A 19,544-nucleotide genomic window follows, 5' to 3' on the forward strand; every position below is an offset into this window, starting at 1 on the left:
TGACATCAAGAAACAGCAGGAGGCACTGAATACTGCGAAGGCTATGATAACAAAGTGTGGGGCTGGATGAACACAGCAGGCCAAGCAGCATCTTAGGAGCTGTTTGGCCTGCTGTGTTCATCTAGCTCCACACTTTGTTATCTTGGATTCTCCAGCATCTACAGTTCCCATTATCTGACTGCAAAGGCTACGGGCCCTGATAAGATTCCAGCGATGACATTGAAGACTTGTGCTCCAGAGTTTGCTGCACCCTAGCCAAACTATTCCAATACAGCTACAAAACAGGCATCTACCCAACCAGGTGGAAAATTTCCCAGGTATGTCTGCTTTCAATCAACAATTAAGTGATGGCCGATGTCAGCAAGAGTGTTCTCAAGCAATGACCTGCTCATCAATAACCTGCTCATTCTGAGTTCCACTCAGCTCCTGAGCTCATTACAACCTTGGTTCAAATATGAACAAAAAAATAATAATTCCAGAGATGAGGCAAGAGTGACGTCAAGGCCAGATTTGATCAAGTGTGGCATCAAGAATCTCGACTAAAATTGGAGTCACCATAAATCTGAGGGAAAACTCTCTACCGGTTGGACTCATTCCTGGCCAAAAGGAAGATTGTTGTAGTGGTTGGAGATCAATTGTCTCAGCTGCAGGGCATCTGTGTGGGAATTACTCAGTGGAGTGTTCTAGGCCTAACCATCTTGCTTCATCAAGTACCTTCCCTCCATCAAAAAGTCAGAAGTGGGAATAATTGCTGATAAGTGCACAATATAAGTACTAAAGCAGTCCATGCTGCAATGCAACAAAATCTGGACAAGATCCAGGTTTGGAATGACAGGTTGGCACATTACCTGTGTGCCATACAAGTGCCAGACAATGACCAGTTATCAGAAGACTGAATCTAACCATCACCTTTGACATTCAACATCACTGAATGCTCTATTATCAACATCCTGGGGATTAACATTGAACAGAAACTGAACTGGGCTATTCATATAATATTGTGGTTACAAGAGCAGGTCACAGGCTATGAATCCTGCAGCAAGTAACTCACTTTCTGATTCACCAAGATAGGGATAAAGAGAAGTAACTTTGTGAATTTTAAGTTTGCATTAAAAACAAAAAAAATCTCAAGCTTGGAACAATTAAAAAGACTAACAAGATTATGTTGTATTCACTTCCCTGTATAGACCACAAACCTGGAAAGTAAGTAAGGATCTGTAGAAGAAATTAGAGACCTTTGAAATATAGTTATGAAGACGTATGCTCAAACTTTCATTCAGACCACAACAAGAGGTGCTTGAAATTGCAAGAGCTAAAAGCAACTCTAAGGATCTTCACAAACTTTGAAGAACATGGGGTTTGATGAGTCATTTGGGTAAATATGGAGAAATCTGAAATATGAGATCATTGACATCCAGAAAAAAGTCAGTTTTTGCAATAAAGTTTTAGATAATGAGATGAAAATCTCTCTAATAATTGGCAAAAGGTGTTATATCTAGGTTTAGATGCACTAACATCTCATGACAACCTAAAAGAGAACAAGGAATGCAGATACTGGAGATCTGAAGCAAACAGAGAAAAAACAGAAACTCGGCAGGTTTGGCGACATTTGTGGAGAGAAAACAGTTAACGTTTTAAGTTCTGTGACCTTTTTCTGAGCTAGAGACAGCAAGGAAAAGGTAGATTTATTCTGTAGCTTGAGGGAGGAGTAAGCAGATAGGTGGAGAGGGAGCTTAGAGAGAGAAAATAAACTTTTCATGTGGGCACAGGCATCCAACTCAAGGGTGGGTCAAGGATGCATCTCTGGGTTCCTCACTTGCTCTCACAGATTACTCGCTTTGCATCTCCTCAACACTGAACACACCTCTGTCTTGCATTATCGTTTTGTATTTTGCCCCTTCAGCCAGAAATAAAAGTGTCACAGTCTTTCCATCATGCCTTGCCTTTCAGCGCAGGCGCAAAACCAGTAACAGTTGTCAAGACTTTTCCTTTAAAGGGGCTGTTAGTTAATGGCACAGCATTATATCACTGTTACATTCACACCATATGCCAGCAGCAGAGGTGTCAAACCAACTGCATGTATATTAACCAGATGTCATGCCTCAAAGTCTAAGAGGAGCAGGCTTTGGTCAAGTAAAGGGAGAGACAGCCTTTAATCAGGAGTTCCTGGGACAGTAAAGCAAGGGCACTTTCAGTTATCAGTCCAGAGGTGATCAGGAGGTCCATATCATTACAGTCTGGGAAGTGGGCTAAGATCAGTCCTGTAGGTACAGTGTAACCAATTTAGGAATTTATGGCAAGTCAGAAGGGGAGCAGCATAGAGACCAGTCGAGTATCTAGTCACTCTGTAGGCAGAACAATCCATCTTAATTGGACCGCCCCACAGTCAATCCTGGGGCTAACTCAATGAAAGTCAAGGGAGATATCAAGGGCCACTGGATGCTGTGAGGAAAATGCAAAACCCCTTTGTGAAGATTTGGTCAGGATTAGTAAACGAGCAAGAACACAAAACTGTGAGGTCATCCACTTGGATAGGAGGAACACATGAGCAGAATATTTCATAAATGTTAAAGAGTTGAAAAGTGCAGATTTACAAAATAACTTGGGTATCCTCTCAATAAATCTCTGAATGCTAACACACACCTGCAGCATTCTATTAGGAAGACTGATGGAATGTTAGCCTTTATCACAAGAGGATTTGTGTACAGGAGTAGTGAAGTCTTGTTTCAATTGCATTGGGCAATAAATGCTGGCCCGGCCAGAGATGTTCACGTTCCATGAGTGAATTGTAAGAAAACATAGGAACCTGCATGCGAAACCCATGCAATATCTAGCTGTTTGGGGCACAAATCTTAGTTAGAAGCAGTCTTGACCACACCACTGGTTTTTACAGATTGATCATGTTTTCTTTTTGAAACAGACATAACCACAAGTGACTTGACAAGACTCGGCTCACAAAGATGGTCCAAGGTCTCATTGGCTGTAGAAGGGCATTTTGTTTCAGCATGTTTATTCATCAACACAGCCATTCTCGGGTATGTGAGGGGTGGGAGCATAAGGTATCAGTAATCATAAAACACTCTCTGATGAAGGATCTAGGCCCGAAACGTCAGCTTTTGTGCTCCTGAGATGCTGCTTGGCCTGCTGTGTTCACCCAGCCCCACACTCTGTTATCTACAATCAAAGGGTCACCAGATCCAAAAAGTTAACTCTATTTTTTCTTTTACAGGTGGTTTGTGTTGTGTTCATTGGAACACTATGAACATGCAAAGGTATTCATGGCCCACCCTATCAGAGTCTTCCATGTCCTACTCTATTGAGGGCTATGTTAAACCATCATTGGCAAGTAATGCTGACTGATCACAATGTTAGAGATCTGTTCTATTTCTGATATTCCACACACAGGTTCTTTAGAACTGTGATCAATAGATTCAGCCATAGAAATGGTGGGGCAGATAAATGGCAGATGGAGTTCAATCCGGGCAAATGCAAGGTGATGCATTTTGGAAGATCAAATTCAAGGGCGAACTATACAGTAAATGGAAAAGTCCTAGGGAAAATTGATGAACAGAGAGATCTGGGTGTTCAGGTCCATTGTTCCCTGAAGGTGACCACGCAGGTCAATAGGGTGGTCAAGAAGGCATATGGCATGCTTTCCTTCATTGGATGGGATATTGAGTACAAGAGTTGGCAGGTCATGTTGCAGTTGTATAGGACTTTGGTTCGGCCACATTTGGAGTACTGTGTACAGTTCTGGTCGCCACATTACCAAAAGGATGTGGATGCTTTGGAGAGGGTGCAGAGGAGGTTCACCAGGATGTTGCCTGTTATGGACGGTGCTAGCTATGAAGAGAGGTTGAGTAGATTAGGATTATTTTCATTAGAAAGACTGAGATTGAGGGGGTCCTGATTGAGGTCTACAAAATCATGAGGGGTATAGGCAGGGTGAATAGCTAAAGGGTGGGGGACTGTATTAGTAGGGGTCATGAGTTCAAAGTGAGAGGAGGAAGGTTTAGGGGAGATATGCGTGGAAAGTTCTTTACACAGAGCGTGGTGGGTGCCTGGAACGCGTTGCCAGCGGAGGTGGTAGACGCAGACACGTTAGCGTCTTTTAAGATATATTTGGACAGGTACATGGATGGGCAGGGAGCAAATGGACACAGACCGTTAGAAAATAGATGACAGGTTAGACAGAGGATCTTGATCGCTGCAGGCATGAAGGGCCGAAGGGCCTGTTCCTGTGCTGAAATTTTCTTTGTTACTATTGCTGTGGTGTAACAATGTGCGAAGAAATTGAGGAGAAACAGATGCACCAGCAAATCCAGCTGCCAAAGATGATCCACATGAACAGGCTGCAGCTCAAGGTCCTCTCAGGGTGTGGAGGAGATACATGGAGCACCAAATCTATTGTCATCGATATCAGTTCCTCCAGTTGAGTGAGGTACAGCAGAACAGCAAACTGAGGATGTCCGAAGGCACCAAAGTTGGTGAACGGAAAGAGACGGTGCCCATCCTATCCCAGTGGCCAACAAGATAACAGTCACACTGAACATTTAGACAACTGGCTGCCTTCAAGGATTCACTGGAGACCAGTGTGGGATCTCACAAAGGTATCACGACTGCTACCAATGCAATTTGTGTCCAATTACAATCCTTCAATTCATTCCCCTGTGATGAAGTCAGCGTTGCAGCCTGGGCAAAAGGCTTTTTACCATAGTTGACTTTTCTCAGATGAAGGCTGCTACACGCTTTATCCACATCATATTGAGAGTACCACAATATAATGCAGCTAATTTCATCAACAGAAATGATTTCCATTCCATTATTGCACATATCAGTGATCACTAGCACCACAACTTAATCTGTGCTGTGCAGCCAGGGAGCGCCATAAGTCTATATCTTTAAGAACTCCCACATCTGTATTTTGTTTCAAGGGCTGCATATCTTACAAAGATGGATACTGAGAGACATGGACTACCCTCTGTGGCCATGGCTGATGACTATTATGCCACCTCCTGAGTGAGGCTGAGCATAGATGCATTGCTGCCAATACTTTGACCAGGGCCACTGTGGAGCAGGTGAGGGGCCTCTAGAAGATTAGATTCTGGCATTTGGATTGGTCTGGAGGGACTCTTTAGTACAGAATCCAGCTTCCTGTGCTCTGGGGCAGGCAAATAGGAGATGTGATAACAAGGTGTGGAGCTGGATGAACATAGCAGGCCATACAGCATCAGAGGAGCAGGAAGGCTGACGTTTCGGGCCTAGACCCTTCTTCAGAAAAGAATCTAGGCCCGAAACGACAGCCTTCCTGCTCATCTTATGCTGCTTGGCCTGCTGTGCTCATCCAGCGCCACACCTCATTATCTCGGATTCTCCAGCATCTGCAGCTCCTGCTATCTCTGAAACAATTTTAACTCCACTGTGAAGCCTCTTCTCAGCATCCCTACCCTGAAGAAGTTACCCTCCTCCCTCCAGAAAAACCTCAATGGATCTCTCTCCCACTGCAACTCTCTCATAATCTCTTCGGCCTTGAAACTGCTCGACCACGTCCTGAAGCAAACCAGGTACTACAGCCACATCACCTTCCTCAGCAACGGCCTGCGGAACCAGATCATCCCCAATGGACTACAGTCCACATTCAAGCCTTCCTAATTTGGCCCCAACTGTGACAATGTCTACATTCAGAACATTGAGTTCGTTCAGAAGCATTTCTCTCTGCAACTCCTGAAACACACACTCGCAGCAATGTGCTGGCATCTCCTGGCACTACAATCAAACCTACCCAGGCTCAGAGCCTCCCTTTCCCAAACCTGCAAAGGACCTCTCCTGTTTTTAATTCTTCGTAGGATCCACATCTGAGCTCACAATTCTACTCAGCTTTACTGGACACTAGAAGCCGTAAGTACAGTAATGATGGTGCCTACCATCAAAAATGGGCTCCCTCCACCTCCCTAATCCCCAATCCTACCCAGGGCCTCCCCCACAATATGCCACCATTGGCCATGTGGCCACTGTTGGAGCACCCATAGATGAATTTCTGAAGAAGGGTCTAGGCCCAAAATGTCAGCCTTCCTGCTCCTCTGATGCTGCTTGGCCTGTTGTGTTCATTCAGCTCCGCACCTTGTTATCTCAGATTCTCCAGCATCTGCAGTTCTTACTATCTCTGAACCAAATAGGAGATGTGATTGACTCTGAAGAGCTGATAGAGAAACAGCAGTCTTCTGAACAGCAAGATAAGGACATTGAGGAATGAATCTTCTGCTAACAGGATGCTTTAGTGTCAGTCACAACTTTCCACACAGGACTTAATTGATACAAATCCAATAGATTTGAGCTGGAAGCATTGATAACTCATTGGCTGTACATTTATTGCTGATCAAAAGGCAAGCAGCCCTTGTCTGCTCCCAGAAACAAATGCAGCCTTGCTTTTTCTGTCTCACTCTTGCTACAGATCAAAAGTAAATGTCTTCAGCTATTTGAAGGCTCTCCGTTATGTGGTGCTCTCACAACGAACAATGAGAAAATGTTATGCTGTGCTGGGAATTAAGAAATGAGTAGCATTACCTGTGACAAGGTTCTAAGATGGGATGAGGCTAAGGAGAGGTAACTTGCGTAGCTTAGTTCAGACACAGTGATACGTTTATGAATGTGCAGTTGTATATGCGATGAAATGCCAGCTGTGCTGTCAGCAGCATTTGTTCTTTATTCCCTTCCAACTATTTGCACCAGGAAGGGCAAATTCTGGCTTGCAGCACATAACCAGATGTAAAGCTGTACTTTAAAAATAGGTGCGGGCACAAGAAATCTAGGGTGCTCCCAGGAATAGTGACAATTCCTGCAATTGTTGCGTTGTCAATAGTTTGAACAGGGCACCATAGACAGATGGTGCAGAGACAACAAGGTGAGCTGAGGAGAACAGCATGAGGAAACACACCAGAGAAACCTTTTAGTGATTCAAATAGAAAAATCCCCCATGAAACTCACCAAAATTGACACGAGGTTGATTTCTGGTAAAATTTAGCCGAACACCCATAAAAGTAAATATTTATGTTTTGGCCATTTGATCAGAACTGAAAAGGTACAGAACTCATCTCCAGAGGACAAAGTGAAGGGCAGCAGTAAGAGGTTGAGCTAGGTGTTTTTTTTTTGTTGAATGATGAACATTACAATGTATTACAAGTGAGATACAGTGGATGTGTAAGGTCGACACTAGACTGAACAGCATGCCATACCATGGTAATAAAGTGTGAAGCTGGATGAACACAGCAGGCCAAGCAGCATCTCAGGAGCACAAAAGCTGACGTTTCTGGCCCGAAACGTCAGCTTTTGTGCTCCTGAGATGCTGCTTGGCCTGCTGTGTTCATCCAGCTTCACGCTTTGTTATCTTGGATTCTCCAGCATCTGCAGTTCCCATTATCACACGCGTGCCATACCATGACTGTACCTCTCTTACAGGAACAGCTACAAGCAGCAGCAGCTGCAACTTAGATAAGAGACTGATAATATTTCATTTAATTTGGTTTCAGCTGCACTTTATTTGACTAGTCTATGGTGTACAGCTGCAATTTTCACTTTTTAAATGTATTTCACACAAGTGTTCTCCATCGTAATCACGCCCCATTCAATTTCTCCACCATACAAAAGTCCATAAAGAATAAATGTAACATGCCTAATATAAATTTTATCTGCAATTTAAACACAAAACAGTGTTGTCTGAAACTGATGATTCTGACAGTAATCATACATAATTACAGATTGCAACAGTCATCACAGAATAAAGTACAGTGAATAATCATACAGTTTGCATTTGAAGCCAAAAAATCAGTGGTATAAGGATCAAGTAATCAATAGCAATTTGTACTCATTTGTATTTTTGGCTAATGTTGTGGACTATCACTGTTTCCAATTACCACGGGTATCACTGTGACTGACAAAGGGGTTTCAAGGCATTAAAATACTAATAATTGCTCTTTCTTCAGTTTTGTGAATGTTTTCTTCAAAACAAAACTTGTGCTATGATCTTTTTCTCTGTAGCATGTGGCTAATTTATTTTTAAACCTCCCAAATACTGGTTAATCTTTCATCCTATTAGGCTTCATTCTATTCTTTAAAGTCATCCTGGTCTATCTGTTCTGATAAAGCTAACCTTGATATTTGCACTTCAAATATGTTGTGCTTTCTCATCAACCAAGAATTCCCTTCCGTTTTGGTTTGCGGGGCCCTCAACCTTGCTTACTCCATTTCTCACACTTCCAGTGTTGCTCCTTATCACTCTCCTTCCATCTCACAACCATCATGTGGTTCTCTCGTCTTTATCTTCCATTCCAGAAGGTTTGATATTCAACAGGTCATCCTTGGTCACAACTACATACCTTTCCCTTCCTGCCCCGTCTCCTTTCAACCTTCCAAAACAACCGCTCCTTCTGTGACATCCTAGCTCACTCTTCAATCATCCACCACATCTCCTCCCCTTGCAATGTTTTTCCTGTTACAGCACAGGAGAGGCAACCTGTTATAGGAAAGATGTGGTGAAACTAGAAAGTGTTTAGAAAAGATTTACAAGGATGTTTTTGGTTAGAGGGAGGGGCTGAATAGGCTTGGGCTATTTTCTCTGGAGCATTTGAGGCTGAGGGGTGACCTTTTAGAGGTTTATAAAATCATGAGGTATGTATTTAGGCTAAATAGACAAGACCTTTTCCCTGGGGTGTGGAGTCCAAAATTAAAGAGCATAGGTTTAAGGTGAAGAGGGAAGATTTAAAAGGGACCAAGGGACAACTTTTCATGCAGAGGGTGGTGCGTGTATGGAATGAGCTGCCAACTGAAGTGGTGGAGGCTGGTACAATAACAACATTTAAAAGGCATCTGGATGGGTATATGAACAGGAAGGGTTTAGAGGAATATGGGGCAAACACAGGCAAATGGTACTACATTAGTTTAGGATATGCTTTTTTATCACTTCCTGACCACCATCTGGGGCCTCAAACAAACCATCATGGTGAGACTACAATTTACTTATTTATGCTTAGTTGTAACACATTTTATTTTGGATATGATAATACTGCTCAAATGCAGTCTACTTTATAATGAGAAGACTGAACACAGATGGTAACTGGTTCCTACAACACCTCAATTCAGTCTGCAATGGCCATCTGTCATTGTAACACATTCTTTCACCCTCTCCCAATGCATCTCATTCAAACTTCTTTTACCTATGTTCTTCTAATGAAGCAGAACCTGAACTTGAGGAACAACACCTTGTAGTTCAATTAGACATTTTATAATCTTCCAGTCTCAAAATTAAACTCAAAAATTTTGAACCATAATCATTGCCCCCATTTTTCCAGTCTCTCATTATTGACTAGAATCATGCTGTGTTTTATTACCTTTTTTTGTCTTTTGTCATTATTCTTTTTGTCTTTTAGCCTCTCCTGTTTTCCACATTATCACAGATCCTAATATTTTTTTCAAAACTCTCCTTTCCGCTTTTACTAGCAGTCCACTGGCTTAAAGTCTATTACCACTTATCTTTTCCAATTCTGACAAAAAGGTCAATGACAAGATATCATTTGACCTGCTGAGTATTTCCAGCATTTCTGTTGTCCTAACCTTTTCATTCTTAGATTGAACTGCAACTCAGTTGGTGAGAACGACAGACAGTGAAAAAGGAATTATTTCTAGGTCCTGCACAATGATGCACAGCATGACTACTTTGAACAAAATATACCCAGAGACAGCCAGACATTTTACCACTCACATTCTAACATTGGAAATAATGAGTAACATTCCTAGTTTAATCCAAAGGCCTTTGAGGAGTTCAACATAAAAATAAGTGTTAAAGTTTTTTAAAAGACCAAAATTAGCTACTACCAAGAGATGTGTGCTTATTTTCCAAATAATACCCAGTACAAATACAGCTGGAAATAGCATATCTGATTTATCCACATCCATACCACTCTCATGAACCAAGGAGAGGCATAGTCTAATGTACAACATCCTCCAAAGTAATGTTTTAACAGTTTATACCAGAGATGTCAGCAATTTGAAAAAAAGTCACCGAAAGTAGTGCACACTGGGCATTCAAACAACCATAAATTTAACAATAATACAGGTCACATGTCTTTTCCTAATGGACTGTCTGACATAAATACATAGAAGTCAAAAGTGGATAGTTTATCTCGTATTTCAGACCAAAGTGATTTTGAATTCTAAAGTCATCCACCTAAGAAATTTGAAATAGTTATCAAACCAGAAGGAAAGATTACTGGAAAGCGTAACAATTTTGAGAGGATTTGTAGCTCAGGTTGAGGTTTTGGATGTGAGTTTGCTCGCTGAGCTGTAAGGTTTGTTTTTAGACATTTCGTCACCATTCAAGGTAACATCATCAGTGAGTCTCCGACGAAGCGCTGGCGTTATGTCCCGCTTTCTATTTATCTGGTTAGGTTTCCTTGGGTTGATGTCATTTCCTGCGTTGGTGATGTCATTTCCTGTTCTTTTTCTCAGGGGATGGTAGATTGGCTCCAAATCAATGTGTTTGTTGATGGAGTTCCGGTTGGAATGCCATGATTCTAGGAATTCTCATGCGTGTCTCTGTTTGGCTTGTCCTAGGATGGATGTGTTGTCCCAATCAAAGTGGTGTCCTTCCTCATCTGTATGTAAGGATACTAGTGATAGTGGGTCATGCCGTTTTGTGGCTAGTTGATGTTCATGTATCCTGGTGGCTAGCTTCCTGCCAGTTTGTCCAATGTAGTGTTTGTCACAGTTCTTGCAAGGTATTTTGTAGATGACGTTCGTTTTATTTGTTGTCTGTATAGGGTCTGTTAAGTTCATTAGCTGCTGTTTTAGTGTGTTGGTGGGTTTGTGGGCTACCCTGATGCTCTGCATAGTTCCTCTGTGCTGCAGTGTGTGGTGGCTCATTGGAATAATGTTCTAATGCAGCTTCGTTTGTGGGTGTTGGGATGGTTGCTCCTGTAGTTCAGTATTTGGTCCGTATGTGTTGTTTTCCTGTAGACGCTGGTTTGAAGTTCCCCATTGGCTGTTCGCTCTACTGTGACATCTAGGAATGGCAGTTTGTTGTTGTTTTCTTCCTCTTTTGTGAATGTTATGCCAGTAAGGGTATTATTGACGGTCTTGAATATTTCCTCTAATTTATTTTGTTTAGTGATTACAAAGGTGTCATCCACATAGCGGACCCAAAGTTTGGGTTGGATGATTGGCAGAGCTGTTTGTTCGAGTCTCTGCATTACTGCCTCTGCTAAGAACCCTGATATCAGAGATCCCATGGGTGTACCGTTGGTTTGTCTGTAGGTTTTGTTATTGAAAGTGAAGTGGGTGGTGAGGCATAGGTCCACTAGCTTGTTGATGTTGTCCTTGCTGATGAGGTTGGTGGTGTCAGGTGTATGTGTCTTCTGTTCTTCTAATAGTGTCATCAGTGCTTCTTTGGCCAGGTTGATGTTGATGGATGTGAACAGGGCTGTTACGTCAAAGGAGACCGTTATTTCATCCTCTTCTATCTTGGTGTCTTTGATGGTGTTCAGGAATTCTTGGGTGGAGCAAATGGAGCGGTGGGAGTCTTCTACTAGGTGTTTTAGTCTTTGGTGTAGTTCCTTGGCTAATCTGTAGGTTGGTGTTCCAGGGAGCGACACTATGGGCCTGAGGGTGGCTTCTGGTTTGTGAATTTTTGGTAGTCCGTAGAAGCGTGGTGTGTTGGATCCATCAGATTTCATTTTTTGGAAGTCTCTCTTGTTTAATTCTCCAGATTTTTGAAGTTTACTCAAAAAACAGGAGCAACCATCCCAACACCCACAAACGAAGCTGCATTAGAACATTATTCCAACGAGCCACCACACACTGCAGCACAGAGGAACTATGCAGAGCAGAGGAAAATCACCTATAACAGCGTATTCAAAAAGAATGGGTACCCTATGAACACAGTCCGCCGATTCCTCAGCAATAAACCCAAACAAACAGACAAAATGGGCTCAGAAACCATAACCACTCTCCCCTACATCAAAGACATTTCCGAAATGACTGCCAGGCTACTCGGACCTCTTGGCATCAGGGTAGCCCACAAACCCACCAACACACTAAAACAGCAGCTAATGAACTTAAAAGTCTCTATACAGACAACAAATAAAACGAACGTCATCTACAAAATACCTTGCAAGAACTGTGACAAACACTACATTGGAAAAACTGGCAGAAAGCTAGCCACCAGGATACATGAATATCAACTAGCCACAAAACGACATGACCCACTATCTCTCGTATCCTTTCAGACAGATAAGGAAGGACACCACTTTGATTGGGACAACACATCCATCCTAGGACAAGCCAAACAGAGACATGCACGAGAATTCCTAGAATCATGGCATTCCAACTGGAACTCCATCAACAAACACATTGATTTGGAGCCAATCTACCATCCCCTGAGAAAAAAAACAGGAAATGACATCACCAACGCAGGAAATGACATCACCAACCCAAGGAAACCTAACCAGATAAATAAAAAGCGGGACATAACGCCAGCGCTTCGTCGGAGACTCACTGATGATGTTACCTCGAATGGTGACGAAACGTCTAAAAACGAACCTTCCAGCTCAGGAGCAAACTCACATCCAGCTGTAACAATATTGTTACTTCTTCTACTCCTTCTTCATTCTGAACAATGTAGGTATTTAGATTCCAGGCTCTAGTTGGAAGTCCAAAGTCAGAGAGATCAAATGAAGAAATATACTGACAAAAAAAGCAGCATAGGAATAGTTAATCCCAAATTTCATGATCATAATGTAGAAATTTCCCCTTAATTTGAAACATTTTAACTTGCAGATTTTAGTGTGAGCCCTCTTCCTTTCACAGATAATCAAATTTTCTACTGCAGTTGTTTATAATGCATGAAGAAACCCTACAGAGGGGAATTGCACATTCTCTGTCCATGAATTTCTAATTCTTATGCTGAAAAATCCTTGCTATGCAACAGGGCTTTGAAGCAGAAAATATCAACAAACATCTCTTCAGTGGAACAACTGTGCATCGAATATTGAATTATTGGCTTTTAAGAAATACCATGATACAGTCAATAGTAGATTATTGCTTTTTTTCATTCCCACATTATGACTTAAAGATAATACAATATAGGTTATCTTCATCAAAAACATTACATTTTCATAGCTAAATCATTGGCAGCAGATATTTCTATAGAAGTAAACTTTGCTAAAAACTTTAAAGTTTATTTTACTTCTATTGTGAGAGCATGAGTGACTGATTAAAGTAAGCATACAACATCTTGATAATTCATTGACATTAAAGTGCTCAAATCAGTTCTCTTAATTTTACCATAGTATCACTTGCAGTAGAAAAATGGACAAGGTGAAACCAGGTATATAGGCTTACCGGGTCTGTGAGCTCAGGCAAACTGGCCTTGTATGTGAGGGGACGGCAATCCCTTGTATTGTTGACCAGTTCACATGGAAGGAATTTTGGGCCAAGATCATCTCCATCAAGTACATCAACTGTCAACGTAGTTGTGCTGGTTCTTCTATTATTTGGATTTGGAGCTCGGTCCTGTGAATTAAAGAAAAACACCAGAATGTGTTACACTGAATGAACAACACAGAAAAAAAATGCCACTCATTACACTGGTATATGCTGGTTATAATACATCATGTAACACTGTCAAGCGCATCTCACTATTCCACCTTCCCTCCTCCACTTACGTAAATTCTCCTTTGATAGATCTCTGCAATAGGCTTCAAGTATTTACTCTGGTTGCATGTTTTATATTGGCATTTGTTTTTATTTTTGATACAGCATTATTGTCCCTAATTATCACCTAGCAGAGCTGTAGCAAATGCTGAAAATTGGGTGGCATAAACATTTATCTATGTGGGAGTACCTGCATCATTGCATGCTGCTCAACTTCACCTGGCTATTGTGTGTTTCATGTGTCTATAATTTTCTCTTTCTGATGAGTTAATTGTAGTCTTTTTTTTATCTGCTTCATACCCTGCTTGTCAGTTTGCACAAAAAAATGACCAAAACATGATGAGATGTTACGATGTGAAATGAACCAAACATACATTATATATCTTATAGTTGCCATCACAGCCCTCACCTAACAATATCTAACACCATCTGCATTGTACATTGTAATTATGAAAGAGCCATATGTGCAGTGCAAATGTTTCTTTTCTCTTTCCTGAGCATCTATAAGTTACATTCTTAAATAGTATCTAACTTCAAACTGATGGCCAAAATTTAGCTCCAATCTCAAAATCTGGATTTGAAATCTCTTTCTGACTCCCTCATCAAACTTCCAAAGATCTACAACTTTCCTTGGTCTCCACATTGACCCAGAGAACTGAAAACCACAAAAATAATATGATGCACTTTTGAATGTCATTCTAAACTTAATTTTCATTGCTGACTCAGTTGAATATGCCGTGGTATCCTGTCTTCAGCATTTTGCCCCTACCACTATTTTAATGGACCATAGGAAGAGAAACAGACCATTCAGATCTTGAGATAATGGGAACTGCAGATGCTGGAGAATTCAAGACAACAAAGTGTGAAGCTCGATGAACACAGTAGGCCAAGCAGCATCTCGGGAGCACAAAAGCTCTCCCTATTTATTCCAGAACCCTCTCCCCAAACCCCTCTCTGATGAAGGGTCTAGGCCCAAAACGTCAGCTTGTGTGCTGCCAAGATGCTGCTTGGCCTGCTGTGTTCATCCAGCTTCACAGATTCAGTTCTTGAGCCTGTTCTGCCAATCAATGAGATCCTGACTGATCTGCAGCCTAACTCCATTTCCCTGCTTGAGGCTCATATCTCTTTAAAGATTTGCTTCACAAAAATTAATCTACCTCAGATTTAAAATGCTTTTAAAAGTGATCGAGCATCCCACTGCCATATGTGGAAGAGTGTGTCAAACATGTCCCACCCTTTGTGTGTCAAAGTACTTCCTAACATCTCTCCTGAATAACCTGGCTAATTCTCAGACTGCATCCCTAGGTCTAGAATACCGAGCCAGTGGAAGTATTTTACCTTCAGCTAATTTGTCATTTCCTGTTAATATCTAGAAATGGTCATCTCAGTATTCAAAATTGTCACTTAACATTGCTTAAATTATTGGTTTTAATTCTGCAAGCAAACAAAATATTTTACATATTGAAGGAAGAAACTGCATTTAGTTTGATGAACAAGATAAGGATGTATCTAACAGTAGATCCAGGAGAACACATTGGTACACAAACCTCAAACAGGCTGATCCACTCTCAGCACCTACATCACTTTGGGTCATATAGCAGGAGAAATGTTTGTTGAATTTTTAGCATGTCTAGAGATAGCAGTAAGAGCATAGATCTTTTTCTGGACAATTGTGAGTGTGTGAAGAATGGGACTGACAGCCAATTTAGGATTGTCAATAGGAGTCACAGTGTGGCACACTTTTGTGAACTTCATGGTATATATATTAACACACAGGACTGTGTACTTTGTAGACAGAAGAACATGCACCAGTATCCACCCATTGTCAGCATTCTGCTACCCCATCACGCCCCCCCCTCCCCCCTCACCGCCCCTGCTTTATCTGCAGCTCCCCCAACATCCCACGTCCTTCCTGAAGGAGGGTAATATCCGAAACATTGACTTCTCCTTTCCGCCAAATGCTGCCGGGCTTGCTGTGTTCTTCTGGCCTCTTGTTTGTTTCCCTCGGATTCCAGCAGCTGCCGTCCTTTTTGTCTCTAACATGTACAAGCACCAGGCTGCATTCAACTTAACAAAATAGGCAACACCCACTTGCTGGTTCATTTCCCTGACCAATTCGTATCATCCAGCATGGTTTAAAATATTATTAAAATAATAGTAAAATACAACCAAATGACTACTTAATTTAAGCACAGCAAGATGAATCTTCCAAGCCATCCACTGACTATTTGTATGAAACTTGCATATTGAATTAGGGACAAAAGAATTTTGACTGACATTTAAAGAACCAGAAACCCAACACAGAGTGAAATACATCAAGGAAAATGCCTTAACCAGGTATTAGAAGGAGTAGCTAGTGTGATAGTTGATGCGTTAGTTTTAATTTTCCAAAACTTGTTAGTTTCAGGGAAGATTCCTTTACAACTGAAAATAGCTATTGCAATTCCTTTCTTCAAAGAGGGAAGGAAGCAGAAAACAAGAAGCTACAGATCAGTTAATTTAAGATCTGTCAGAGGGAAAACATTAGAAGTTATTCTTAAAATGGTGATAAGTGGACACTCTGGTAAATTCCAGGTAATCAGTTACAGCCAGCACGGTTTTGTCAAAGTTAAACTAAACTTATTTATCAGAGTTTTTTGAAGAAGTAACTTGAGCTGTAGATTAAAGGGAACCAGTGGATGTTTTGTACTTAGACATTTGATATGGTGTCAAATCAAAGGTTATTGTAGAAAATGAAAGCTCATGGTGTTGGGGAAACATATTGGTATGTATAGAACATTGGCTGGTTAACAGGAAGGAGAAAGTAGAAATAAATTGGTCTTTTTCAGGCTGGCAGGGAATCATAAGTTACCACAGGGGTCAGTGCTGGGGCCCAAAATCTTTACAATTTAGGCAAGAGATTTGAATGAAGGAATCAAAGATATGGTAGCTGAATTTGCTGATTGCATAAAGATAAGATTAAAAAGTGAGTTGTAAGGAGAACATAACAATGGGTTAAATGAGGGGAAAAACACCTTGCAGATGGAATACAATGGTGATGTGTGCGAAATTGTCAATTTTGGCAGAAAGGGAAAAAAAAATGTATTACCTAAATGGTGAGAGCTAGCAGAGACTTAATTTGAGAGCGACCTGTGTGTGCTATTGCATGAACCACATTTTGTTAGTGTGTAAGAAGAACAATGAATTGGGAAAGCTAATCTTATGTTCTGCGTGCCATCTTGAACTATAAGAAATTCACACAATAACCATGACATTTAAAATGACGGGGATGGAATCATGTTATATCCAATACAGGTAGGGAAAGTTTGCGTTCTACAACCAGCATTCCATAATTCATCAATTGCATTAAAGCCAATTGGCATTGAAGAAGCATGCATTATATCAAAACCAATTGTACTGTGAGGGGACTGAACACAACAGTAGAGAGGTCATGCTTCAGGACATTAATGAGACCACATCTGGAGCACTGTGTATAATACTGGTCACCAAACTTACAGAAGAATACTAATGCATTGAAAAGAGTTTAGAGAAGTTTTACTCAATGAATGCCTGTATTGAGTAGATTGCCTTATGAGAAAAAGCTGGAGAGATTGGACTTGTCTTGTCTGGACTTTAAAACAGTCAGAGGTGACTTAATTGAAACATATAAGATCCTGAGGGCACATGACTAGGCAGATGTTTCATCTCGTGGAAGTATCAAAAACTAGGGGTCATAGATTAAAAATAAGAGCAGCCTATTTAAGACATGGATAAGGAAAAAAAAATCTCTCAAAAGTTTGAGTGCCTTTGAATTCCCTTCATCAAAGGCAGGGAATGCAGAATCTTTAAGTATTTTTAAGGCAGAGGTGGATAAATCCTTGATTGTCAAGGACATGAAAGATTATCAGGGAGATGAAGGAATGTAGAGCTGAGGTTAAAAACAGATCATCCGTAATATTATTGAATAGGCTCAAAGTACCAAGTGGCCGACTCTTATTCCTTGTTCATATGTTTGTATTGCGAGGAGACTGAACACAACAGGGGAGAGGTCATGCTTCAGGAGATTAACGAGACCACATCTGGAGCATTGTGTGTAATACTGGTCACCAAATAATACTGTATCACAGCAAAAGCCAAGAAATAGCTGCACGAGTTGTGATAAATCAAGAAGAGTATTCTCTTCTCAAGGTGGGTAACTCAAAGAAACAATGATTTTATTTTCCACAATATAAGTTGGTTTCTCCAGTCAAGGGAGCTCCTTTAGCAATGAGGCTGATCTGACACACAACAATGACCACCGTGATGAATACATTTGAGTGCAGGTAACAGTAAAGCTAATTCAATTCAATCCTTCCCTTTTGTTGGTCATAATTACATAAGGAGGGGTGGCACAGTGGCTCAGCAGTTAGCACAGCTGCCTCACACTGCTAGTGATCTAGGTTTGATTCCACCCTGGGATGGCTGTCTGTATGGGGTTTCCACATTCTCCTCGTGTCTGTGTCCGGTTTAATCCCGTAGTCCAAAGATGTGCAGGTTAAGTGGATTGGTGATACTAAAATGCCCAGTGTCTCAGGATGGGTAGGTTAGGTAGATTAGCCATGCGAAATACATAGTTACAGGAATACGACGGGTTTGGGTGAGATGCTCTTTGGAGGGTCAGCGTGCATTCGATGGCCTGAATGGCCTGCTTCACACACTAGGGATTCTATTCATTTCAATTATGTCTTGCAGCAAGGTGACAGAATTGAGAATAGAGGAGTTAGGAGCTTCCCATAAAATGATTACATGGGATTTACCAGTTGCTAAAGAACGGTTAGCAAAAAAGGGGGCAATTGAAAATGGGAGATTCAGGAATACAAGGGAGGGTTCTTGAGGTGGATCCATGCTAGCTGCTACTTAATGTTTCAATCAAATTCTGAGGAAGACTTTATGGTAACAGAGTCTTAAACAATCAAATTGTTCAGCCTCGTAACTAATCCATCCGTCCACAATCTGTAAACCTTCCAACTTATGTTTACTCTGTCTACTCAGCTTACGTGAGACATTTTAAACTGTCATTTCTTAAAAAAAAAATGCCTTAAACTTTCAGTAATGTCTCAAACTTTCTGCTTATTCTGTGACCTTTTGATAAATCTTGCCTTTGTCGGACAGAGAGGGACAATCTGAAGGGAAAAAATGACTAATGATGCTGGTTAACATGGACACCAGGACAGAATGATGGATGGTCAGTAGAAGGAATAATGTCAAGGCAACAGAGGGGTTTCGGGGAAAAGAAGGTTTGGGTGGGGTAGATTAATGCACAGAAAGGGTTCAGAGAGGACATAAGGAGACAAAATGGAACCATAGAAAATTGAATTGGAGTTCAGGTCTAGTGAAGGGGCAGATCAGAGAAATTTTGAAATAAAAACAGAAAGTGCTACAGAAACTCTGCAGGTGTGCCAGCATCATGGGGAAAGAAACAAAATTAAAATATTGGGTCCATTATGAATCTTGTTCGAGACACTTTTTTTATTTCAGGTTTTCAACATCTATATTTTACTTTTATAAGATTGAGATTGACCTAGCTGGCTGGAGGAAGCGAAAGTGATTGCATGTTCTCAATCCTAGTGACAAAGATGTTCATGTGCTCTTCATGCTTGGGAAGGTCAGGAACACACCAATAATATTACAGAGCGTTATCATTTATAAACATACCATTATTATCATTCCTTTTTCAAACCTGTGACTGTTTATAGTTCAATGACATTTTAAGATAATAACAATGTCAAAACCTAGATGAATTACACACTTGAAAATCAATGTTATTTTTAGGAGAGTTTTTAATATAAATGAAAACTAAAGTAGTGACAGAAAAAAAGTTATGC

General features: G+C 41.0%; 1 protein-coding gene across 1 annotated transcript in view; it reads right to left on the minus strand.

Annotated features, from left to right (window-relative positions):
- pcdh15b (protocadherin-related 15b) overlaps window positions 1–19,544 on the minus strand; it is a 799,002-nt gene that overhangs the window by 460,500 nt on the left and 318,958 nt on the right. Inside the window, exon 10 of the mRNA XM_059653150.1 lies at window positions 13,390–13,560. Coding sequence (XP_059509133.1) covers window positions 13,390–13,560 — 171 coding nt within the window. The remainder of the gene's footprint in view (window positions 1–13,389; window positions 13,561–19,544) is intronic.

Source organism: Stegostoma tigrinum, chromosome 20 (genome assembly GCF_030684315.1).
Source record: "Stegostoma tigrinum isolate sSteTig4 chromosome 20, sSteTig4.hap1, whole genome shotgun sequence".
Classification (NCBI taxonomy): Eukaryota; Metazoa; Chordata; class Chondrichthyes; order Orectolobiformes; family Stegostomatidae; genus Stegostoma; species Stegostoma tigrinum.